The 22,930-nt window shown below is 50.0% G+C and overlaps 13 protein-coding genes across 13 annotated transcripts; 9 read left to right on the forward strand and 4 right to left on the reverse strand.

Annotated features, from left to right (window-relative positions):
• Positions 1–104: 104 nt before the first annotated feature.
• Positions 105–2,390, forward strand: OGAPODRAFT_94818 (uncharacterized protein; the record flags this gene model as incomplete). The annotated part of the gene is made up of 1 exon (XM_018357625.1): positions 105–2,390. The coding sequence occupies one exon, from the start codon at positions 105–107 to the stop codon at positions 2,388–2,390; it is 2,286 nt and encodes a 761-aa protein (XP_018209930.1).
• Positions 2,391–2,438: 48 nt separating this feature from the next.
• Positions 2,439–3,084, forward strand: OGAPODRAFT_16859 (uncharacterized protein; the record flags this gene model as incomplete). The annotated part of the gene is made up of 1 exon (XM_018354715.1): positions 2,439–3,084. The coding sequence occupies one exon, from the start codon at positions 2,442–2,444 to the stop codon at positions 3,036–3,038; it is 597 nt and encodes a 198-aa protein (XP_018209931.1). The 3' UTR covers positions 3,039–3,084.
• A 562-nt stretch (positions 3,085–3,646) lies between these two features.
• Positions 3,647–6,043, forward strand: OGAPODRAFT_50636 (uncharacterized protein; the record flags this gene model as incomplete). The annotated part of the gene is made up of 1 exon (XM_018355671.1): positions 3,647–6,043. A coding segment is annotated over one exon (2,397 nt), but the record flags the coding sequence as incomplete, so codon positions are not given.
• A 213-nt stretch (positions 6,044–6,256) lies between these two features.
• Positions 6,257–8,399, forward strand: OGAPODRAFT_77207 (uncharacterized protein; the record flags this gene model as incomplete). The annotated part of the gene is made up of 1 exon (XM_018356293.1): positions 6,257–8,399. One exon carries the CDS (start codon positions 6,257–6,259, stop codon positions 7,601–7,603), a length of 1,347 nt encoding a protein of 448 aa, XP_018209933.1. The 3' UTR covers positions 7,604–8,399.
• On the forward strand, positions 7,672–8,097 carry OGAPODRAFT_9237 (uncharacterized protein; the record flags this gene model as incomplete). The annotated part of the gene is made up of 1 exon (XM_018357146.1): positions 7,672–8,097. The coding sequence occupies one exon, from the start codon at positions 7,672–7,674 to the stop codon at positions 8,095–8,097; it is 426 nt and encodes a 141-aa protein (XP_018209934.1).
• Positions 8,400–8,514: 115 nt separating the features above from the next.
• Positions 8,515–11,313, reverse strand: OGAPODRAFT_101456 (uncharacterized protein; the record flags this gene model as incomplete). Its single annotated transcript, XM_018353045.1, has 1 exon — positions 8,515–11,313. The coding sequence occupies one exon, from the start codon at positions 11,311–11,313 to the stop codon at positions 8,989–8,991; it is 2,325 nt and encodes a 774-aa protein (XP_018209935.1). The 3' UTR covers positions 8,515–8,988.
• Positions 11,314–11,385: 72 nt separating this feature from the next.
• On the reverse strand, positions 11,386–12,508 carry OGAPODRAFT_94825 (uncharacterized protein; the record flags this gene model as incomplete). The annotated part of the gene is made up of 1 exon (XM_018357627.1): positions 11,386–12,508. The coding sequence occupies one exon, from the start codon at positions 12,506–12,508 to the stop codon at positions 11,429–11,431; it is 1,080 nt and encodes a 359-aa protein (XP_018209936.1). The 3' UTR covers positions 11,386–11,428.
• A 132-nt stretch (positions 12,509–12,640) lies between these two features.
• On the forward strand, positions 12,641–15,538 carry OGAPODRAFT_77211 (uncharacterized protein; the record flags this gene model as incomplete). The annotated part of the gene is made up of 1 exon (XM_018356294.1): positions 12,641–15,538. The coding sequence occupies one exon, from the start codon at positions 12,641–12,643 to the stop codon at positions 15,536–15,538; it is 2,898 nt and encodes a 965-aa protein (XP_018209937.1).
• A 219-nt stretch (positions 15,539–15,757) lies between these two features.
• On the forward strand, positions 15,758–19,460 carry OGAPODRAFT_77212 (uncharacterized protein; the record flags this gene model as incomplete). Its single annotated transcript, XM_018356295.1, has 1 exon — positions 15,758–19,460. One exon carries the CDS (start codon positions 15,758–15,760, stop codon positions 18,083–18,085), a length of 2,328 nt encoding a protein of 775 aa, XP_018209938.1. The 3' UTR covers positions 18,086–19,460.
• Positions 16,909–19,460, reverse strand: OGAPODRAFT_16860 (uncharacterized protein). Its single transcript, XM_018354716.1, has one exon. The coding sequence runs from the start codon at positions 19,415–19,417 to the stop codon at positions 18,155–18,157; it is 1,263 nt and encodes a 420-aa protein (XP_018209939.1). The 5' UTR covers positions 19,418–19,460; the 3' UTR covers positions 16,909–18,154.
• A 109-nt stretch (positions 19,461–19,569) lies between these two features.
• On the forward strand, positions 19,570–20,887 carry OGAPODRAFT_16861 (uncharacterized protein). Its single transcript, XM_018354717.1, has one exon. It carries the CDS (start codon positions 19,639–19,641, stop codon positions 20,767–20,769), a length of 1,131 nt encoding a protein of 376 aa, XP_018209940.1. The 5' UTR covers positions 19,570–19,638; the 3' UTR covers positions 20,770–20,887.
• A 99-nt stretch (positions 20,888–20,986) lies between these two features.
• OGAPODRAFT_16862 (uncharacterized protein) lies at positions 20,987–21,661 on the forward strand. Its single transcript, XM_018354718.1, has one exon. The coding sequence runs from the start codon at positions 21,027–21,029 to the stop codon at positions 21,612–21,614; it is 588 nt and encodes a 195-aa protein (XP_018209942.1). The 5' UTR covers positions 20,987–21,026; the 3' UTR covers positions 21,615–21,661.
• On the reverse strand, positions 20,987–22,928 carry OGAPODRAFT_94831 (uncharacterized protein; the record flags this gene model as incomplete). Its single annotated transcript, XM_018357628.1, has 1 exon — positions 20,987–22,928. One exon carries the CDS (start codon positions 22,926–22,928, stop codon positions 21,708–21,710), a length of 1,221 nt encoding a protein of 406 aa, XP_018209941.1. The 3' UTR covers positions 20,987–21,707.
• Positions 22,929–22,930: the final 2 nt, after the last annotated feature.

The raw sequence follows: 22,930 nt of genomic DNA on the forward strand, positions 1-22,930 counted from the left end.
TGTTCATTGTTGCTACCATCAGATAACGGCCACAACAATATATATGTCGCAGTGCACAGATGCGGATTGAAATAAAAAAAAAATTTACCAAAAATATTTCAATCATGTCTGTCGCATTATGGGACCCATTCATGGTGACGCAGCTCCCCAGGCTGCCGTCCAAGACAAACACAGCTTCTCCATGTGTGATATCCAGCATACAATCTCCGCTATCGACGCAATTTGACTTTGGAGTTAGTGGCTCGTTCATTGGCACCTACATCACGAAACCTACTCCCAAGCTGATCTGGTCGTATTCGCTGTCTCCACAAGCGCGCGTGGAATGTCTTGACTCATTCATCTTTGAGGAGGCCGCAGATAGAGAGGAGTCAAGACTTCTCCTTGCGGGAATAAACGAGAGAAAGAAGAGCTATATGAGAATAATCACTTACGGACGTCCCAAGAACGAGTCTGAGGACGATAAAAACACATCCGAGAGCTTGTCCTTGTACAACGAGGAGGAGAGAAACACAGCTGAGCCAGAAGGATTGAAAGAAGTGCGCACCAAAGATGTGGTGTTGAAGCAAGATTTAATAGGGATCAAGCTTTCCAGCAGCGGAAGAAATGCATACACACTTAGTAAGAACGGGTCCATTTGCATCTGGGCGATCAAGCTCGAGGAAGAAATTGAAGGGGAAGTGATTTTTGAGCTTGAGTCCGGCAAGAAGAGAGATATCGTCTACCACTGCTTTATATCTACCGAGGAGCTTCAAATTGAAAAATCTGAAAACGTTGAGAGTTTGCTGTTGACGGTTGAGCAATCTACAGGAGGATTGAGTGTGCGGGTGTATGCTATTGAAGGATCACGTGTTCTAGAGGTTTCTGACTCGATGGTGGAATTGCACACGTCAGACAGCGCCCAGTTTTGCTACGATCCGGCAGGCAAGCTGTTGATTTTGGAGAATGACGAAAAAATGACGTTACACGTGTACTCGATCCCGTTCACAAGAAAGTTGAAGCAGATTGAGCTCATTGGAATTTTTGACAAGGAATTTGCCGAACAGCCCATTTCCATCTGCCCTGCTTCCACCAACAGAGTTCTTGTTTCCAAGGGCAGCACCATTTGTTTGGTGGACATCCAATTTGAGGCTTTGCTAGGCTCCATCGACCTTTATGCCAAGTCTAAGGAAAACACCAGCAAACCTCCCAGAACAGCCATCCTTCAGACATGTGTGACTGTAAAAGGCAACAGTTTGAAGAGTAGAGAAACTTTCGCCCTGGTGCTTTTGAAGAGCCCGAAGGACAACTTCACATCTCTTCAGTATATCTCTGTCGATGTTGGGCTTGGAAAGCTGTCCAATGTTCTTGGAAAAGGAATCAAGAGCTCATCACAGACCAAATTTGCTGGATATCCAGCTCTGGTGAATAAAAGCGAGTTCAAGTCCAGCACAAAGGAAAACAGCTCGTTACAGACCAGAGCCAATCAGTTAAGCAGCGCCGCCAAGCACGTTTTCCAAACTTTGGAGCAACTGAAAAAAGACGGCCGCTTCGACGAGCTGGAGACTCAGCTGGTTGGCTACCTGAAAAATATCGACGACGTTGATGCAGCAGGGTTCAAACTCCAGCAACAGTCATTTATGGTGTACGAGGCCGACAAAGACAGAGTTGTGGACCCGGAGTTTGTGCGCCAGGCGCTTTTGTTGCTTTTCGAAGTGAAGGACGGCTCGCTGCAATTGCCGGTTTATGTTGCTGAAAACTCGCTCACGTACCTTCTCACGCACCCGCTATTTCCAGCAGAGTACACCCCTGGTCTGCTCAAGACTCTGATGGAGTCTCCAAGACTGATGCGGCAGGCAATAGTGACGTGTCCGAACATCCCCTGCTGCGATCTGATCGAACTGCTGAGTCTCGTTGCAGACGAGGAAGTGTTCAAAGACATCATCTCCCGGTTGTTAGAGGAGTTCTCAAGCGACACAATTACGCAGGAGACCGCCAAGATGCTCAAAAATGGCGCAGCCGTGGACCTGGACGCGATCATTGCGCGGATCTTGAAATTGAACTACGGCTACCAGATTCTCAACAACTTCATCGACTCGGATGGACTGGTGTTGAGTCTGCACTATTCGAAGAACCAGGCGCAGCTGTCGAAGCTGATTGCCAAAACACAGAAGAAGGTGGACTCCTTAGTCACAGACACACAGCTGCTCACTCTCGTGACGCAATCCCTGTCGATAGCCGAGCACACTACCAAGAAGAAGCACAAGAAGCGGAAGGACGTTGAGATCAACAACAGTTCGATCGTCGAGGAGACAACGAACCTCGACTCACTCCTGCCACTGGGAAACGGCCTGGTGAAAAAAGACCACGGCCGCAGAATTCCAATCTACTCGGTCGAAAAACTCAATATATAGAGCAAAAAATATCTCGAGTATTTATTTTATCATTTTTGAAACCCTGGAGACATGAAGTTTTCGCTAGCATTTCTGTTCTTCTTTTTGTGCACAGTCATGTCCCAGCAGTCTCCAAAGATTACACACACCGTCTACTTTGACATCACAGAGGGCGAGGGAGAAGACGCTCACCACCTCGGCCGCATTGTGCTTGGTCTCTTTGGAGAGGTGGTGCCGAAGACAGTCGAGAACTTCTACCAATTGGCCATTTCCGACGACCCTAAGTTGGGATACAAGGGATCCAAGTTCCACAGAGTCATTCCTAACTTTATGATTCAAGGAGGTGACTTCACTCGAGGCGACGGAACCGGAGGCAAATCGATCTACGGGGCTAGGTTCGAGGACGAGAACTTTGAGCTCAAGCACGAGGGCCCAGGCTATCTATCCATGGCAAACGCAGGGAAAGACACGAACGGCTCGCAGTTCTTCATCACTACCGTGAAAACGCCATGGCTCGACGGAAAGCACGTGGTTTTCGGTAAGGTGCTCGACGGAATGGACACAGTCAAGCTCATTGAGTCTACCAAGACAGGCTTCCAAAACCGTCCTGTCCGGCCGGTCGTCATCGCGGACGCAGGCGAAATCAAAGTCGCCAAAGACGAGCTGTAGAGGTGTGGCTTGATGGTCTTACATAAGCACCAAATTTTATTTGAGGCCCTGTTTTCTGTAAATATTTCATCTTCACTTGCATGTCTGCATACAACAGCTCGTTGCCCAAGGCGATTGCGAGCCCCAGAGCCAACCAGTTGCCCGGCTATGGTACGAGACAGTCGGTGACTACCGACACCCATCTTGGCCGCAGCTTTGTGTACTCGAGCTTTAGGCCCGATCTGAATTCTCCCTTGAGTTCTGTGAATGCTGCTGTGCATTCGTCCAGCTCGATCAACGAAACGTCTGTTGGGCTGGCCGATGTTGGAGTTGACAACACAGAGGAGTTTTCGTACTACGTTGACGACCCAAACACCCCTCCTGAACGCTATGCCGAAGACTACACCCCATTGCTGTCTGAAGATCACGCGAAAACCGATTTTCACGCCGCCGCCACGTATACAGACGACTATCCGGCATTCAGTGGCGACGAGGAAGCGCAGAGACAGATTGCAAACACCTCTTTTGACATCGCTACGTACAACAAGTACGACCATACCGGAGATGGACGTGCTGCTAGCACAGGCGTGTGGCAGGCAGTGCAGACCCTGCGGACGGCCGATTCCCGCACACTGGTCCGCGAGTGCCTGGTGAAGCCGGTCAGGTATCTTCCGGCTGTCTTTTTGGGCACTTTGCTCAATATTCTAGACGGTTTGAGCTACGGCATGATTATTTTTCCAATTGGAGAGACCATGTTCAGCCAGATGGGCGCGCACGGGCTGTCCATGTTCTATGTCTCGACGATTATCTCGCAGCTGGTGTACTCTTTGGGAGGCTCTGCGTTCAAGTCCGGGATCGGCTCAGAAATGATCGAGGTGACGCCATTTTTCCACCAGATGGGTATTAGCATCATGACCAGCTTAGGCGACGAGCAGGATGCCGTTCTGGCCACCACGATAGTCACGTACGCGCTCTCAGCGATGGTGACGGGACTGGTGTTCTTTGTGCTTGGAAAATGCCGTCTTGGCCGTCTTGTTGGTTTTTTCCCTCGCCATATCCTGGTTGGCTGCATAGGGGGTGTTGGCTATTTTTTGGTGGTCACCGCGATCGAGGTCTCATCCCGTCTGGAAGGCGGCCTTGAATACAACCTGCCCACGCTGCGCTACCTGCTGCAACCGCTGTCGTTCTGCCAGTGGTTTGTTCCGCTGGCTCTGGCCGCCGTGCTGGTGGTCATCCAGCACTACAACTCCAGTGCACTGATAGTGCCGCTGTACTTCATTGTCGTGTTTGTCGTCTTTCACGTGATCGTGTACTTCGTGCCCTCATGGGACCTGCAGGACGCCAGGGACTACGGATGGGTGTTTTCTGCGCCGCAGACCAATACCCCCTGGTACTCTTTCTACAGCTTGTACAAATTTGACCGTGTCAGCTGGTGGGCCGTGCTGCACCAGGTCCCAACGATGCTGGCGCTCACGTTCTTTGGCATTTTGCACGTGCCAATCAACGTGCCTGCGCTTGCGGTCACCGTGGAGATGGACGACTTTGACGTGGACCGCGAGCTCATGGCGCATGGACTGTCGAACGCGCTCTCGGGGCTTTGTGGTAGCATCCAGAATTATCTGGTGTACACCAACTCGGTGCTTTTCATTCGGGCCGGCGCAGACTCGCGTCTCAGCGGCGTGATGCTCGCCCTGGCCACCACCGGCGTGATGTGGGCGGGCCCGGTCATAATAGGGTACATCCCCGTGGCTGTTGTGGGAGCACTGATTTACCTACTTGGTTACGAGCTGCTCAAGGAGGCGCTCTACGACACAAAGGGCAAGCTCCGCAAGTTCGAGTACTTCACCATCGTGATGATCGTGCTCACCATGGGCGCATGGGACTTTGTGTACGGAATCCTAGTGGGCGTTCTGCTGGCGTGCCTGTCGTTTGTTGTCGAGGCGGCGCGAAAACCCGTTGTTTCTGGCATCTACACGGGCGAGTACGCGCGGTCGATAGTTGTGCGCCACCCTAAACAGCAGGAGTTCCTCAAGGACGTGGGGAAGCAGATTTACGTGATGAAACTTCAGGGGTCTCTATTTTTCGGCTCGATTGGCGGGCTCGAGGAAAAAGTGCGTGCGCGGTTCGAGCATCGCACGTTTGCCAGAGAGCCAATCAAGTACCTCATTCTCGACATGAACAACGTGCAGAGCATCGACTTTTCTGCCGTCGAGGGTTTCCGTCGGATCCGCAACCTCGTCATCGAGAAAGACTCGTATATGATCATCTCCTCTGTGACCGACAAGTCTGCGATTGTCGAGGCTCTCAAGGATTCTGGTCTCTGGGAGACCAGTGAGCACCACGAGCGCATCCAGCTGTTCAACAATCTGAACACGGCGCTCGAATGGTGCGAGAACATTTTTTTGGAAGCATACAAGGAGCTGTCCAGAAGACCGCGGAAACTGACCGCTCCCACGCCCCAGCTGGTGGAAACCATCATGTCCGGGTCGCCGCGGAACGCCCACGTGATGCGCGCGGCGCGCAAGACTTTGGACTTCGATTCGCAAAGACGTCGGCTCTCCATCTCGACAAACTCCAAGAACCCGCTGGCTCTTGTCTCTACAGCCATGCAGGGCATTAGCGAGGCACGCGACGACCAGTTCTGGAGCCGGCTGGTTCCGTACCTGACGCGCCAGGAACTCGCAGCTAACCAGGTTGTCTACGAAAAGCACCTCAACCAGCCGTGTCTCTATTTTGTCGAATCGGGCATGATCGGCTACGACATCTCCTTCAACAACCTCAAGTTCTGTCTCAACAGCTGGGTACTGCCGCTCACCATTTTTGGAGATCTCGTTAAAACACAGAGCGACCGCGTGGTGCGCTACTACTCCAATACAGAGAGCGTTGTTTGGAAGCTCGACGGGCCAAGCATCAACAAGCTTAGACGCCAGGACCACGACCTGTACGAGGAGCTTCTCGCAGTGAGTCTGCGGCTCTTCACCAGCAAACTGGACGCTATTTCTTCTAATATTCTCGTGAGCTCATAGACATAGTGAAAATAAATAAATATGCACGGGAGCTATCTTTCTGTCTGTGATTCGGCTTTGCTGACTCGGCACACTTGTGTAAGCAGAAACATTGCCATGCTGCGAAAGCCGCGTGCTCTGTGCCGTTCTAGCAGTTGCATGTCTTTGCACGGCAACCACACCCCGCACCACAAATCACTTTGGATATGCTCGGACTGATAAATATCTAGATTTATGGAGACGCTACTTGCAGTCAACCGTATCGATTCCGGCATTTCCGTCGGGCCCAGCCAGCTTGGCGGGCTTGGACTATTTGTAGACAAGGACACAGACGGCGAAATCCTCAGAGTTGGCCGTCAGCACGTCTACAACATCTACACCTGTCTAGAGCTCAGTCAGAAGCTGGAGGACCAATCTCAAACCCCGGTGATCAAGACGCTTCTGGGCTTCTATTGCAACGGCCCGCCTAACGAGACCAGAATACTGACTTGCTACATGGTTGGCTTCGAGGTTCTTCGCCGGCTGGGCAAGCTGGGGGAATTCAAGGAGCTCCAAGGGTACTTGGATATTTTGTTGAGCACTAAGATCGATAATTTATGGCAGGACGAGGAGCCTCTTTTGGAGAGTTTTTATGAGTTGGAGCCGGGAAACTCGCTTGTGAACGCCACGTTACTGGAGAAACAAAGCGGCGAGGTCGAGGAATTGTCAAAGTATATTTTTGAGACGTGGAGAGTGACTTTACAAGAGCGTGAGATCCAGAAGCTCGTGGCTGCGATCCGTTCACGGACGCTGGAAGTCCCCAGAAAAATCAGTGACGATGAGTTCTCGGTCGATATCACGCTGGTTCCGCTTCTGGACTTTGCCAACCACGACAACTCCAAACAGAATGCCTATTTTGACTTCGATCCAGAAACAAACGAGGTCGTCCTACTTGCCAAACGACCGCTCTCTGGTGGCTCAGAGGTACTCATCAGCTACACTCCAGTTGAAGAGATGACACGGATGTTCCTCACGTACGGATTCTATCCTCGCTCGGACGGCCTGAAGGTGGTGGACGTGCCGTTCTGGGGTTACTACCATTTCGACCAGTCTGAGGAGCTGGCCCAATACGTTTTCCAGCAGCGGCAGCCGACGAACCTGCAGTTTGTGCTGGAGTATGCGGACGGTCAGCTGGTGGATCTGTTCCTCAACATGGCGTCGAATTACAGTTTTGCAGGGCTCATAGGCACGGACGACGTGTCGACAGTGATGGAGAGTGCATCCGAGGAGCAGATCGACGGAGCGCTAAGTGCGTTCTTGCGAATCGTGGAGTCGTCTTTCAAGGAGCGGATCGAGCGCCTCGAGAAGTTTGCGAAATTCTGCGACGACTACGAGGCAGAAAATGGCACTAAAAATATCAGCCAGCTGGTGCAGTTCCAGCTGGAACTGTACAACAAATACGTAGACAAGATGCGGCACCTTGTGCCTCAAGCGGGCTCCGATTCCTTATATGACCTGGTGATGATCGATGGAGACGAGTGGGTAGAGTATCGTCTACCGCCAGTGTACAATTTTGTCACGAGGAAGCTGGCACGGCATTAAATGAAAAATTAGGTCACGATTTATATATATTTTTTTTTGACACAATTGTGGCTTCCTTCTAAACACTAATGTCAGATATAAGACCAGTTTATTCAACGGGCCGCGGAGGCGCAGGCAACGTGGTGCACCAGTCGGCAGCTGATGAGGTTGTTGTGCCGCACGAGACTCGCAGCTCTTTCAAACAGGACGAACACGGCAAATTCCATTACCCCACAGGCAGAGGAGGTGCCGGCAACGTGACGGAGCTGGAGGCTGTTCCCAGTCCTCGCGAGGACCCTGCTGCCATCAAAGAGGAGCTGAGCCCTGTGTTTTCTACAGGACGGGGCGGCGCCGGAAACAAAGTGCACGTCAAGGGGCCAACAACCATTGAACAGGAGATGGAACAGCAGTTGTCGCCGGTTCACACCGTGGAGAGCGCAAAGAAGAAAGCATCTTCGTCCGCTGTCAAGACCAGCGGTGGTATTCTTGGCAAACTCAAGAAAATTTTTAAATGAACGTGATGACTAGTTATGGAATGAACAGTGATCTGTCGAGCTCGTGCGATCAGCAGTATGAACAATGTTGATCTATATGTGATAAATAAGCTGTCTGCCAGCGAAAATTCTGGCCAGACAGATAATAAATACGATATTCGTGAAGTGGTAGCCTTTCCTCCTAGTGCTCGTGCAGCCCAACCCAGTGTCTCCAGTCGTGCTTTGCCCGGTACAGTATCCAGAACCACATTGTTGCCCCGAGAGCAGTGGCAGTGTACCGGTAGAATGGGCTAACATGAGGCACGGGGGCTCCCGAATGTTTGATGTATTTGGCCGTCATGAGGGGAAGAATAAATACGTAAATTAGGGCTGTGTCCTCCAGAAAATAAAAGCTTCAAAAATATATTTCCTATATGTCTTCTTGGTTGAGCAGAGTTCGGCTTGCGGACGAGGAACAACAGGAGTCGTCTTCGTGGTGGCAGTCTGAATCGTTCAGTCTGTCATACTTTGAGCGCATGGCCCTGTTTGCCGTGACGTTGTGCGGCTCGTTTGTGTGTTACGGCCTGTGTCTTATTTTGCTGCCCTTGTTGTCACTCAAGCCGCGAAAGTTTGCACTATTGTGGACTTTGGGCTCGATACTATTTCTCACCTCATTTGCGTTCATGAACGGATTCAAGAGCTTTGCCAAACACCTGATTTCCAAGGAGCGATTATGGTTCACCATCTCCTTTGTCGGCTCCATAGTGGCTACTCTGTGGTTCTGTCTTGTGTGGAAGTACACTCTAGTTGTTCTTATATGTGGAGTCGTGCAATTGCTCGCCTCAATTGCCTATACAGTGAGCTACTTCCCCTACGGCCGGCAGGGACTCAGTTTGACGGGCTCTGCTGCTAGAGCACAGCTAGACAACTGGATCAATAGCTAAGCTGGACAATGCTGACCAAACCTCGCGAGTACGGATCCAACTTCTCCTTGATTTCAGACAGCCGCGTCTGGAACGCAGCCTCGTTCATACGGGCAAGAACAAGTCCCGTTTCAAGGTCATTGGCACCAAAATACGCCTCCAATAGGTGGGCGGTATCGGCCTTACCGAAATTCTTCATCAGACCCACAGACACGATTTTTTTGATGGTGTCGGGTGTCGACTCTGCGAGGTGGTTGCGCAGCTGGTGCACCATGTAACCAATGAAGGGATTGTGTTTGTCAAGTGCCAGGAGTTTGTTCAATGATTGCAGACATAGGGCGTATTTTTTCAGCTGGAAGTTGACTCTGAAAGTGAAAATCTGTGTGAAAATACTGTCCTGTTGGTGTAATAGTGCTTGCTGCTTCACAAGAATATCCAGCTTCTCGTCCCGGATGATTTCCTGGAGCTGTTTTTCACCAAACACGTCATCATCCTCTGCAACAGATTGAGAATACTGTACTAGCTCCTCTTTTTTCCTGATCTCCTCCTTTTTGAGCTTCTTGTGCCCATGCTCGGCCGTGATCAACTCCTTGTGGCGCACTGCTTCCAGGACAGTCTCGCTCAAGCCATCCAGAATACGGTTATACATTGGCTGATCGAACAAGTTATCTGCCCAGTTGATCATGGTCAGGTACGCTCTTGGAGTGCCCTTTCGCATGCAATAGTGATGGAAGTCGACCTGATCGTCGTAAAAGTCCTCGAAGATTTTGGTTAAGCTGATGTATCTTTTGAACGCAAGACCCAAATTCGTCTTGGCCCCCCTGTCGTTATGCTCACCCAGAGCCTTTCTATATTTTCTCAGGTAGCTTTCTGCACTCTCCACAATGAACCAGATAGATTGCATCAAATGCAAGTCTCTCAGGCCGTTGGGACTGTCATCGTTCTTCGTGAAGACGGAGATCGTGTCAATAGCTTTGTGAACGTTATCGGCACGCAAATAATACTTGGTGGTCTTGGTGTTGATAAATCTATCCTGAAGGTCTAGTTTAAGTCCTTCGTTCATCACTAGGGCCGCCTTGTCCAGCTCGTTCATCCTTTTATAAATACGTGCCTTGAGGATGTACAACTCGACCAGTGTAGGCGTGTGATTGATCGCCAGCTCGATCATCTTGAGAGCTTCTGAATAGCTTCCAACGTGGTAGTGGTGCTGTGCCAGGAAATAAGCTGTCCAGCAATAGGTCAATGGCTGGTCTTGGATCGTTTCAAAGAATTCAGACACAATGGAATAGATGGTGGCAGCATGCGAATTATTTTTGTACAGTGGTTTGACGTTGACAAAGGTGGAGGGAACACCACGTTTCAGCTGGCCAAGAACGTAGACTTTGGCCTTCTGCTTGAACTCTTCGCCTGCAAGAAAAGTGAGCGGAATGAAATGAGGAGGATCCGACTTCGGGTAGAAAGATGCCAGTTTCTCATACAACGCTAGCCTCAAACGCGAAGAGGTACGCACTCCAAGAGCATCCTCCAACTGGTAGTAGTACTTGGCGTTGTCTGGGTTTCTTTTGAGTAGCTTCCGGTACACCAACGACGCCTCCTTTTTCCTATCTAATTTCATGAGGTAGTCCGCCCTTTTTTCTAGCAACGACAGACCGTCAAGGACCATATTTGTGGCTTCGATCCGGCCCAAGTCCTTCAAGGCAGCTTCGTAGTCACCCATCTGGGCAATAACATCGTTTCTATAGAGCAGACACTCCGAGTGCTCGAAGTAATCGCTTTCCTGCAATTTGTCGCTAATTAATTCTTCAATACGGCCAAGCACTTTTTCGGCATTTGCCAGGTCACCGTGCAGGTGATGTGCAACGGCAGACGCCGTCCAATTAGCTCGGTAGCCAGGCTGGTCCTCGAGATAACCAAGTCTGGATTTCGGCAAATTCTTGAAGTCTCGTATCTGGCTCTGCATGGAGCTGAGATCACGCAAAATGCTCTTGTTGGTGGAGCCGTGGTCCATCGCAGCCTGATACCATTTAGCGGCCTCTTTATAGTTTTTAACCGCCCTGTAGTAGATACCCGCAATGTGGTTCACCACGTTGTTTGTACTGTCCTTGTCCAAAGCCCTCGAGATATACGATTCTGCGGATGCCTTGTCCGTATCCGAGTAGTACAAAGCAATTCCTTTCAGAGCGAGACTCTCCGCGTGATGCGGGTTCTTCTTCAGAACGCCATCGATCACCTTCAAAGACTTCTTGTACTGCTTGGAGTCGTACAGCTTGAGGGCCTCGCGAAACTGATTTTCCTCTTTACTGGCCGTGGGGCGATAATTCTTAGTCTTGGACATTTGAAAATAAAAAATATCCAATGGACAATTTTATGAAAAACTCGGAAATGTCAAGGATACTATTTATTAATTATTTTATCTAGAGTACATCCTGCTGATTTTGCCCGCTATTTTGCTAGAGCTTGCCAATGCGATGACACTCTTCCAAGAAGAACCTGATCTGCTCAGGGTCCATGAATGGGTGTGTTCCATGGCCAAAGTTGATGATGTAGTTCTTTTTCCCTCCTCCAAATCCTTTGATCATCTCCTCGGTCTTTCGCCTGATGGTCTCCCGCGATCCGTACATCACACAAGGATCTAGGTTTCCCTGAAGGGCAACCCTGCCATTAGCCACCTTGACAGCCTCTTCCGGCTCGTACAGCCAATCAAGAGAGACAACGTCGTAGCCCGACTCACACAGCTCATCTAAAGCGTAGAACGAGCCCTTGGCAAAGACAGTGAGCGGGATCTTCTCAGTAATTCCCAGTTCCTTCAACCTCGACGGCAACTTCTGCGAAATCTGGCGTAAATATGGCAGCGAGAATTCCCTGAAATCCGACGGACTCAGCTCCCCGCCCCAGCTCTCAAAAACCTGCAACATCTGTGCTCCCGCCTTCACCTGGAGTGCAAGAAACTCCACTGCCACGTCTGTGATCATTTGAAGCAGCTTGTGTGAGGCCTCTGGGTACTTGAAAAGCCACTCCTTGACAAAACGGTATATTTTTGACCCTCCTCCCTCAATCATGTAGCACATCAAAGTCCATGGGGCACCGCAAAAACCCAGCAGCGGGACGCGCCCCTGAAGTTTAATTCTTGTAGTGGTGATAGAGGTAAAAGCCCAGTCTAACTCCTTGGCAACGTCTGTCTTTTTGTGCAACCTGTTGAGGTCCTCGGGCACCCTGAGCGGATCCGTAAAACGGGGTCCCACCTTATCCACCATTTGGACGTCCATGCCCATTGCCTGGGGAATGACAAGAATGTCACTGAAAATGATCGCGGCATCGATCAGGCCGTCGAAGTGGTCGATCGGCTGGATGGTGATGGCAGACGCGATCTCGGGGTCTCTGCAGGTCTCGAAGAAATCGCGATTGCCTTTGACCTCGTGGTACTCCGGTAGGTACCGGCCGGCCTGACGCATAAGCCACACGGGTGGTCTCTCAACAGCTTCACCTCGCGCAGCTCTCAGAATCAAATCGTTCTTCAATGGGGGAAACATGGAGCATGCTGATTTTTCGGTTTGATTTTTTCTTTGGACTGGTACCGTGGCGCATGCAGGCAGTGAAATGTGGCTAAAAGCAACATAAATAAATAATATACATCAAACAAGCCATACTGAAATTAGGAAGCAATGTCTCAAGAACCTGGGAGAATCTCCAAGTTCATCCAGTCCACCTTTGGATTCAGGAAAACTACCTTGACAGCATTGGTGATAATCTCGTACATTGCTACCATCCTTGTCAATCTATATTTCGATAAAGTCTCCCTCACTCCCCCAGAGCCTGCTCCTCGGATACTGAATACGGCGTGGCTGGACCTGCAGACAATCTCAGCTCATTTCCATCCATACACATCCCATGCTAATGATGATATTCATGACTACTTGCTGGAAAGAGTCTCCACCATTTGCGCTAGAAAAAGCTATATGGAGGTTGATGACGACTATGACAAACTGAAATTCATGGTGAACCAGCAGGACGTCTTTGACCCAGATTCACTTGCAAACAGAATTATCTACTTTGAGAGCGGCAATATTTTGGTGAAAATTGAAGGCAAAAGCCCCGCTTTGCCTGGTGTTCTGATAAGCTCCCATTACGATTCTGTGCCTACAGCCTATGGTGCCACCGACGACGGAATGGGCGTGGCATCCATGTTGGGCATCCTCGAACATTATTCTTTGGATGAGACTGACCAGCCTGAACGGACTGTCATTTTCAATTTCAACAACAACGAGGAGTTCGGGCTGTTGGGAGCAGAAGCCTTCATGAAACACAAGTGGAGCAAGCTCGTGAAATATTTCGTCAATTTGGAGGGAACAGGAGCGGGAGGAAAGGCAATTTTGTTCAGAAGCACCGATGTGGGAGTGCTTAGCTACTATTCTGCCGCAAGCAGACCATTTGCCAACTCTCTATTTCAACAGGGCTTCCAGAGCGGTCTCATCAGATCCCAGACGGACTACAAAGTTTACGCTGAGAACGGCCTACGCGGTGTTGACATTGCGTTCTACAAGCCTAGGTCCTTGTACCACACCTTACGTGACTCCATTACTGGCACCTCTTTGGGATCGCTCTGGCACATGGAGATCAATGCCTTGAACCTCGTGGATGCTTTGGCAAACGAAAATAAGCAAATTAGTGATGATACTTCCCAAGCAGTATTTTTTGACATTCTCGGCAAATACTTCTTCTACCTCTCTGTCGACACTCTCTATGTCTTGGACATCTTCATTGTGAGCATTGTGCCGATAGTCACCATCATTTGTGTGCTCATTGTTGCCAGAAGAGGAACTTGGTACATTGAGTTTGGCAAGGGCTGGCTGAGATATCCAATCAGTTTGCTAGCATCCCTTGCATTGACTACATTCGTGTCGAAATACCTCTATCTAAATGATCCGATCCTTCTTTCGAATGATTATATCTCTCCGTTACTGGCGTTAACCTCTTTGAACCTACTGTGCAACTACTTGATTTTGAACTTCCTTGCCTGGCTGCGGCCTGTCCACGACCAGAAACTGGTTTGTTTGCTTGAGCTGAATATGATTTTGTGGATCGGGGCGATCTGGATGACAATGAAGGAAAAACAAGAGCATAATGTTGCAGGCTACAGTATAACAATTGTTCACTTTTTGGTGTCTGTGTCGTCGATCTTTGGCCTGCTTGGGCTGATATTCAAACGGAGAGCTCCTCGCTACAGAAAAACAATAAAACCAAGAATTTATGGATCGAGCGAGGAGGAGCAGCATCACTTTGATAATGAAAACGGCTCTCCAGCAGAGACAATCCCTGAATCCAACGACTCGGAGAATCAGCCGTTGCTGCCGGCAGAGACCTCATCCAATAACAACAACTCCACCATAGTGATCATAGAACACGAGTCAGAGGAGACCTATCGGCAGAAACTCAAACATGCAGCACTGCAATCATTCTCCTATGACTGGTCGATTCAATTTCTTATTCTAGTGCCATTGTCGATCTTTCTGATCTACACAAATGGCGAATTGGTTTTACAAGCCCTGAATCAGACTGTGCAGGAATCGTCGTACTTCGGCAAGGTCACAATGCAAATTCTTGTTGGGGTGGCCGTCAGTCTCGGCGTTCCCGTGACCCCATTCATCCACAAGCTCAATGTCGCACTGGTACTGTTCCTTACTGCCGTGTTGCTGGTGTGCTCTACGGTGTCATACTTTGAAACCCCTTACTCTTATGCCAACCCGTTGAAGCTACGCTTTTTGCAGACTATTGACGAGACCTCCAAGGTGCCACTAGTCAATCTCTTCGGCCGCGCTGGCTACATTGAACCGATGCTTCGGGATCTTCCTTCTCTGAAGGACAGCGGGAGTGCTATTAGCTGCACTCTCAACACTGATACAGGAACGGAGCGTTGTCAGTATGAGGGTCCTCGTCCCTACCTTGTGGACGGAACCAGTGCCGATAACGAGTTTACGAATTATTTGAGTCTTCAGATTGTCAATAATTCGAATAATGGCGACTTTGTGGACAACTTCACCCCTGTGGAGGTGGATTTCCTCATCAACGTGCAAGACAACAGAAATTGCATTTTGCGGTTCAATTCGTCCAACTACGACTCGCTCAAGTCCCCTCATTCGGAAAAAATGGTTTCACCAGTCAAGTTGGTCACGCTATATGTGGACGGATACCAATCTGTGCCGTTGTCCTCTGTTCCTTCTGGCTATTCGACCGACGAGGCCGGCAACCACCGCTTCAAGACAATGAAAGGTATTGACGAGATCCAGCTCCACAAGCTCAACTGGACGCAGCCGTACTACCACGTTGGTCTACAATGGCTGCGCACGGCCTTTGATGACGATGAGGACATCGATAGGAGTACACAATTGGGTGTGTCTGTGTCATGCTATTGGGGAGAGTACGACGAGGAGGTCCGTGTTGACGACCACAAAGTCCGCAAGGTCAGAGCTTTGGACGAGCTGATCCAATACTCGCCGCGCCATGTGGTCTACAGCAATCTGGAACGCGGACTGGTGGAGGTTAATGCGCATGTAATTCTTTAGGGTATCAAATAGTTATTAGGTTTATCGAAAACCGGCATGCCGGAGATTTCCATAAATTCCCACTCAACGAGTAAAATTTACGGGGTAAGTAAGCAACCTTATCGGGGTTGCAGATTTTTTGGACCGCTTGGTTACGGCAGAATCCGTGCAGCGAAGAAAAAAATACACAAGAAAATATTGTGAATCTGGATCAGGATTCTTTTGCAGCCAGCTTCACCGATGAAAAAGGAGGTCTCCGCAGTACCGGATTCTGACTTTGCCAACAAGTTTCGTCGGGTGCGCGCGTGTGCGAGATGCCATCGTCTCAAGATGCGCTGCGTGTACGAGGACCCGAATTTTGAGAGCTGCACTCGGTGCTTCAAGGCGAGTTTGAAATGTTCCATCACTGAAGACCCTACGGAGACAACTGCACGCTCGCGGCCGCGCAAGAAGATCAAGCTCAAGGGCACGGGGCCCCTTAGCGCGCTCCAGACCAGCATGGGGGAGGCGACAAGGCTTTTCCAGACGCTCCAAAGACAGATGTCAGAAACAACAAACAATAGTACAGTGACTCTGGACGGCCAAAAACTGGATTTTTCGAGCCTGGACGAAAATTTGAATCCAGAGAGCCTGTCACAGTTGCAATCGCAGCTCACAGACCTACAAAGGCTGCTGGCTCATGCAGTCACTTTCAGTAAGGACGTGTATCTCAGCTCCAAAGACCAAAGTGTCGCTTCTTCAATCAATTCGATGAAGGAGGGCCCTGTGAAAAGTATGCCAAACCTGCCTTTTGTTGCTTACGGTCCAAATTTGGTCAAGGAGTTGATAAAGCTTAAGATTCTGAGCGAGGATGACGCCCGCTCGAGATTCGAGTATTTTCTTAGCGATGTGCTGTGCTACTGGCCCTGTGTCTCAATTCCATCGCATTACACGTTTGACTGGCTTTTGGAGAATGAGCCGCTTGTGTTGCTGGCGTTCATCACCGTCACGTGTCTCAACGAGGCCGATTTACACGATACTCTGCTCTACTATCTAGACAACAATCTTGCGCAAAGAGTGGGCGTCCTGGGCGACATTTCCCCCACTCTAGTGCAAGTTTACCTGGCCCTGTCGCTGTGGTGTTCTCCTCCACGCAAGTGGGGGTCATACAAGCACCAGATGAGTCTGTTGACAGCTTTGAACTTGACACTGTGTCTCGACCTCGGCAACGAGGCCCATCGAACGGGTCCCAACGTGCTTAAGGATGGTTCCGAAGAGCGCAAAATTCTGCGCACATACATCGGCGTGTATTCTTGCTGTGGATCGCTGGGATTGTCTCTTCCACGCTTCAAAGTGGTGAGCTGGACAAAAACGCACGAACGCTGTTGTCAAGTCTTGCTGATGGGCGAGGTAAGCAGATACGACCGGTTCCTTGCATACTATGCGCGGCTCGTGGCCATTGGCGAAGAGATATTTCAATTTCTGTGCCCGACAACGGCTTCTCCGTCGTTGGCTACGCGGCTGAACATGCTTTTCAGTGCCGACAAAGAAACGCAGGACGAGAACTCGTTCCCGCACGAGAGTCTGCGCGCAATGATGATCAGCTACGAGAAGAAGATGCAGAAATTGGCCACCGAAAGCGGCCTGCTCACGTCGGAGTCGAAGGAGAAAAATCTGCTCTCCATCATCTACTACCAGCTGCTCATGACGATGTATGACTATGTGGTTTGCCGTGTTCTCGTGCGCAAGGACACGCTCACAGACGTTTATTTGCAGACTCTGGACCGTCTTGTGCGGGCCAGCATCAAGGTTGTGGACTCATTTGTTGCTCTGAGCGACCAGACATCGACGTTTCCTACTTTTTTCTACTACAGACCTATGCATGCGCTCGTTGCCCTGATTCGGTCCCGACTGCTGGTGAAGTCGCAACGGCTGGACGTTGACGTGAATGTGGAGCACGAGTATGAGCGCGTGGCTGCTGCGCTGGCCAAAGTCGCTGCGCAGAGCAAGGTTGCTTCTCGGATGACAATGATTCTCACACGGGTGCGCAAATGGATGCAGGTGTCGAACAATTTCAACAGAGACGGCGCCACGAACTCGATGGTAGACCTTCTGGACGAGCTGGGCAAGGAGAAAGCGGTTGAGAACATCAGCGTCAACCTGAAGGGCAAGAAGGAGGGCGACAACGGGCATCTGAATCCGGACTCACGCATCCAATTCAACAAATTTATAAACTACAGCGCAGACAACATGTCGCGCAAAAACGGCCGCAAGCTCTCGATGAGCTCGTCGCGGCCGCAGAGCCGTTCGGGCTCGACGTACATCCCGTCGCCGATCGGTTTGAATTCCAGCGAGAACAATGACTCGCCAGGTAACGGAAGCGAGACGATGGACCGGATTCCAGAATTAGGCAGCCTCGGACTCGAAAACTCTATGGAACACACAACCGAGTCCCAAAATTTGCTAAACGACATCTTCTCGCAGATAGACTCCGACATACTCAACTTCAACGAAAACTCGGTGATGGAAATGATGCCAGAGACCGACCTGAATATTTTCGGGCGTGAGGAGGGCTACGGGTTTTGGTGAAAAATATTAGAACGCTCACTTTGTACAGTACTTGATAAATTCGCTCTATTCACAAGATTGTCACATCTATTAGTCTTGATTGATGGCATGATATCTTTTTCCACGGAACCCGAAGGTCTGCTGGTTATATTGGAATACCTCATGCGGATTGTAGTCGTTGAGCTCCCATTTAGTGGATCCAAACACGTTCGGCACGATGTCCATCAAAATGTCCAAGTCGTCAGAGTAGTTCTGGACGAGCCAGTTGTAGTCTCTCTGTATGTCGCTGGTGTGGTATCCTGTCACGAACACACCGCACTTGGAGTCTAAAAGACCCGGAATGCTCTTCTCCCACAGCTCGGTGGAGACTCCGGAGCCCATTCTCGGATGGAAGCAGAAAAACACGTCGAGGTATGGATCGTATGGGAAAAAGTCCTGGGCCTCGTGCAGCACGCTGAAGTCGTGAGTGTGGTAGTAGAAACATAATGTGTCGTCGACTCGCTTGACTATCGGTCTCTCGGAAACAAGATACTGCTTCTTTTCCCTATCGTAGTAAGATTCGGGACCAATGAAATGCAGCTCGAAAGAAATACCGGGGAATAAATATGTCAGCTCTTTCCACACGAACCCCGGCAACATGGACTCGGACTTCGAGTTCAGCAGGAAAATCCGTATAGGACGGTCCTTCAACGACGAAACTCTTGTGTCTGGATACAAAGTGTATCTCAAAGCCGCCAGACTCTTGAGACCTTCGACGGAAACAGGACCCTTGGGCTTGAGGAAGTACGGGGAGTACTGATGCACGATGGACGCGATGGTGCACGGGAAGCTCAGCATCTTGGTAACAACAGCCAGCTGGAACTCTGTGTCCATCGAATAAAAGCGTCTCGTGTATAAGTACGTATCCCAGCTAGCAAAGTTGACGAGGGTGTCTTGCGGCTGCTGCGACGGGAAATCAAACTCCGGGAACTGTCTTCCGGATCTCAGGTCGTGCTCATAGATGTTGACTTTTTTCAAGATTTCGTACCTTTTGGAATCGTGGTAATTGGTGTCTTGCTCCCACGCCTCTCTGGAGTGATGCGTGGGTATACCCGAATATGGACAGGTGTAATTGATATCTTTGTTTGTGACGGGACACTTGGCCTTTGCCCGGATGGTGGCAGCCCGCATTCTTAAGTCCGGCGAAGGCGACTGGTCCCACGGATGGAATCTGTTTTCTGGCGTAGGATCATCAGGAGAAGGCGGTGGGTCCATACAGAGCACACTGCGAATAAAGGAGCCGATCTGACGACTGCAAACGGGGTTTGCAACACCCCCTTGCACGGTCTTGCTAATTTGGACGCGGACAAACATGTAGCCCAGCAACTTTTTATCTAAACAGGACACTTAGAAGCTCCGCTAATTTAAATGTTAACCGAGCGTCGAAAATTTTATTTGCGTGTCAGACACCCGCAATGTATTTGGCAGAATTGGATTTTTAGAACCCTTCCCACTTTATGTCTTCGTTCGATGATTATGGCAAGTCGCCGCTGGAAGTCGAGTTTGAGGCCGAATTCCGGTATTGTTCGTCAGATATGCGGCCACTCGCCAACAGAGAGCCCAAGCTAGTACGCGGAATAACTCTGCAGACTACTGTCTCCGAGCTGCTAAATCTGTGCGACGAACAAGACGTCTTGGAAATCGTGATTGAAAATGAACACTCATCCAAGTCGTTGGACCCAAGCTTGCCCTTGTACCACATATTAAAATGTGGTGCAAACGTCACGACCGACCAGGTGCCTACGATAATATCTATTAGCGTGCTACTGCCCGGCTCAGTGGCACAGCTCAAGAAATACGTGGTGGCCATTACAGACGAGCTCGGACGCGAGAACAAGGTCGAATTGACTTCTCAAGACTGCATTCTCGTTGACAACCACCAGACCGGCTACGATTCCTACGTGCTGTTGTCCAACGCAGGCCGTCAGAAACTGGCGACCCTTGCCCCGCTTAATACAGAATTCCATGCCCGTAGTGCACCGGCAGCGCGCGAATGGTCGGCTTCGATGGGCCAGGTGTTCGCTACATCATTGCATCTCCTTTTCAGCACGCCCTCACTGCTAGTCCGCGGAGCAGTGCATTTCGCTACACAGGGAACGTTCTGGCGTCTCGTGAATATCAGCTGGGTGGTAATCAAGTTGGCTATCGGGGTGGTTGTGGTGGGTACCTCAGCGCAGGTAAAGAATGTGTCAGTCGTCAGAAATTTCATTGCAGACATTTTCCTCGGATATATCATTTTGGGTACCATCGTCGGACGCGACTTGTGGACGAGCTTGAGGGATCTGGTCGAAAATGATTTGCCAGAGTCAGCTCAGAGCGCTGTGTTGCCCATGGTGCAGAAAGGACTATCTTTGTCTGATTTGGTGCAACAGAAATTAGAGTTGTCGATAATCCAGCTGCTCCGATTTCTTCTGCAACACGAAAGACGCGGGCCTTTGCAATTGCCAGGAAAAAATAGGCCCGAGGGCCAGCTAGACCTAAAAAGGGAATTAAAGCATTATTTATGTGTGGCGTTGCAGGACGCCATATTACTGGTGATCACTCTGCACCCAACGGTGTTCCTGCTCTGCCAACAGGAACTGCAAAAACAGCAGGAATTGGTGGAAAAGATGCTCAGAGATCAGCAGGAACGAGAGCAAATTGATTTATCGGCCCAACAGGAATAACGCGCAGCACCTTAGTTAAGGCTGGCTCGATTTAATAATTTTTCACTTTAATAATCAGGGCTGTGCAGATTACGTATATATTTAAGACCGTTCCAGAATTTTTGGTTTAGTTAGTAATTTGATAAGACAGATAGTTACGTAAGTAAGCTTTTTCGAGCCAATTCGGTGCCCCACAGGGTGAGTATAAAAGGATGAGGAACATCCTGGAATTTTTTCCAAGATCTTGATACATTTTTGCACGATAACTTAGATTCATCATGGTCGCTCAGATTCAAAAGCCAGCTCCAACCTTCAAGAAGACCGCCGTCATCGACGGTATGTTCGAGGAAGTCTCCCTTGAACAATTCAAGGGCAAGTGGGTGTTGCTCGCATTCATCCCATTGGCTTTCACCTTCGTCTGCCCAACCGAGATCATTGCCTACTCCGAGGCAGCCAAGAAGTTTGCTGACAAGGACTGCCAAGTCCTGTTTGCTTCCACCGATTCCGAATACTCTCTGTTGGCTTGGACCAATGTTGCACGTGCCGACGGTGGATTGGGCAAGGTCAACATCCCATTGCTTGCTGATACTAACCACACTCTCTCCAGAGACTATGGTGTTTTGATTGAGGAGGAGGGTGTTGCCCTTAGAGGTATTTTCTTGATTGACCCTAAGGGTGTTTTGAGACAGATCACCATCAACGATTTGCCTGTTGGTAGAAACGTTGAGGAGTCCTTGAGACTTTTGGAGGCCTTCCAATTCACCGAGATCCACGGTGAGGTCTGCCCAGCCAACTGGACTGCTGGCTCTGACACCATCAAGCCAGAGGTCAACAAGGCAAAGGACTACTTCTCTAAGCACGGTTAGATAGAGCCCGTTAGACTAAAGGACATATATTATATAAACTTTGAACACGCGAATCTACCATAAATTGGCCTATGTACTTGATGGCGTCGGCGGTCACTCCACCCTGAGTACCAGCTTCAGCGTGGACGGTCTTGAACTGTCAACAATATTAATCTGCAAGTTGGCAACTCGATCCGCGAACGGAATTAATTTAACCACTGGAATATCCGTCACAAAAGCGTCAGGTTTTTTCGAGTTGTACAAGTCGCCCTCCGCTGTGAAGAACAACGGCTGCTGGAGCCCAAAATTCTGTGTGGCCCCGGCCACAAACTGGGCCAGCGTACACCCTTCCTCAATGACATATTCTTGAGGTAAGCTGGCGCACACGGCACAGTCTGCGGCCTTGTCGTACGGATCGGAAACACATACCACTCCTGTCTCTCCGTTGTAGTACATGGAATCCCGCATGTTCTCCGCGCACGAAGTAACAAATTTGAAGCACTCGTTGCAGCAGGCAGCGGCAATGACTGCGTTTGTCGACGCAATTGCTGGAATGATGTTTTTCACCACTCCGAGCGTCTTGGCCTTCGTAACACCCTCGATGCCAAACTGACTGGCGCGCTCCTTAGCCAGCTGGTACATGAGGTCCACGTGTTCAGGAATATCGGGGTCGAAGTCCACATCTGAGTAGCGTTTGGGCCATTCGAGTTCATGGGCCCATTCGATGCAGTGCTCCGGTAATCGAGGCGTTGAGGCCAGCGTGCACAGCGGGTATGTTGTCTGGACAGGAACCAATTTCATGTAGCACTCGAAACACGCTGTAATGGTGGGGATCATGAGCTTGACCGATCCCTGAAATCCTTCGGTTCCTCCATCGATCCAGGGAATGATGTGGCCCATGGTTGCTGCCAAAGACACAAGTTTCTCATTTATCCATCGTCTGGCCTCAATACTGTCTAGTCCGCACACAATAATGGAGAACTGGGAGTAGAAATCGTCGTCAAAGTCTTGAATCTTGCAAAAGTGAGGAAGAATGGTTAATCCTTGGCGTGCTAAGCGTTTGGAGACAAACTCGCACGCCACAATGGCCTTTGACTTGCCTACGTCAGCCGATCGAAACAAAAATTGGCGGTTCAGGTTGCTAGTCTCGATCGTATCCATGTCAATGCACTCAATATGGCGGAACCCTGAGAGGACGAGGTTTTTCAAAATCTCGCATCCCAGCCCTCCTGCGCCTAGCACAAGAACCTTGCTCGTAGCCAGGGACTTTAGACCAAATTCTGGCGTATAGTCTGGGTCTGTAAAAGGACCAGCCCGACTAAGAATAGTGGCCATTT

The sequence above is a fragment of the Ogataea polymorpha genome, assembly GCF_001664045.1.
Source record: "Ogataea polymorpha strain NCYC 495 leu1.1 chromosome Unknown OGAPOscaffold_5, whole genome shotgun sequence".
NCBI classification, from domain to species: Eukaryota; Fungi; Ascomycota; class Pichiomycetes; order Pichiales; family Pichiaceae; genus Ogataea; species Ogataea polymorpha.

What these genes read in the sequence shown, in the direction of transcription:
- OGAPODRAFT_16861 (XM_018354717.1), top strand. Translation starts at nt 19,639, where the DNA reads ATGCGGCCACTCGCCAACAGAGAGCCCAAGCTAGTACGCGGAATAACT.
- OGAPODRAFT_16860 (XM_018354716.1), bottom strand. Translation starts at nt 19,417, where the DNA reads ATGTTTGTCCGCGTCCAAATTAGCAAGACCGTGCAAGGGGGTGTTGCA.
- OGAPODRAFT_16862 (XM_018354718.1), top strand. Translation starts at nt 21,027, where the DNA reads ATGGTCGCTCAGATTCAAAAGCCAGCTCCAACCTTCAAGAAGACCGCC.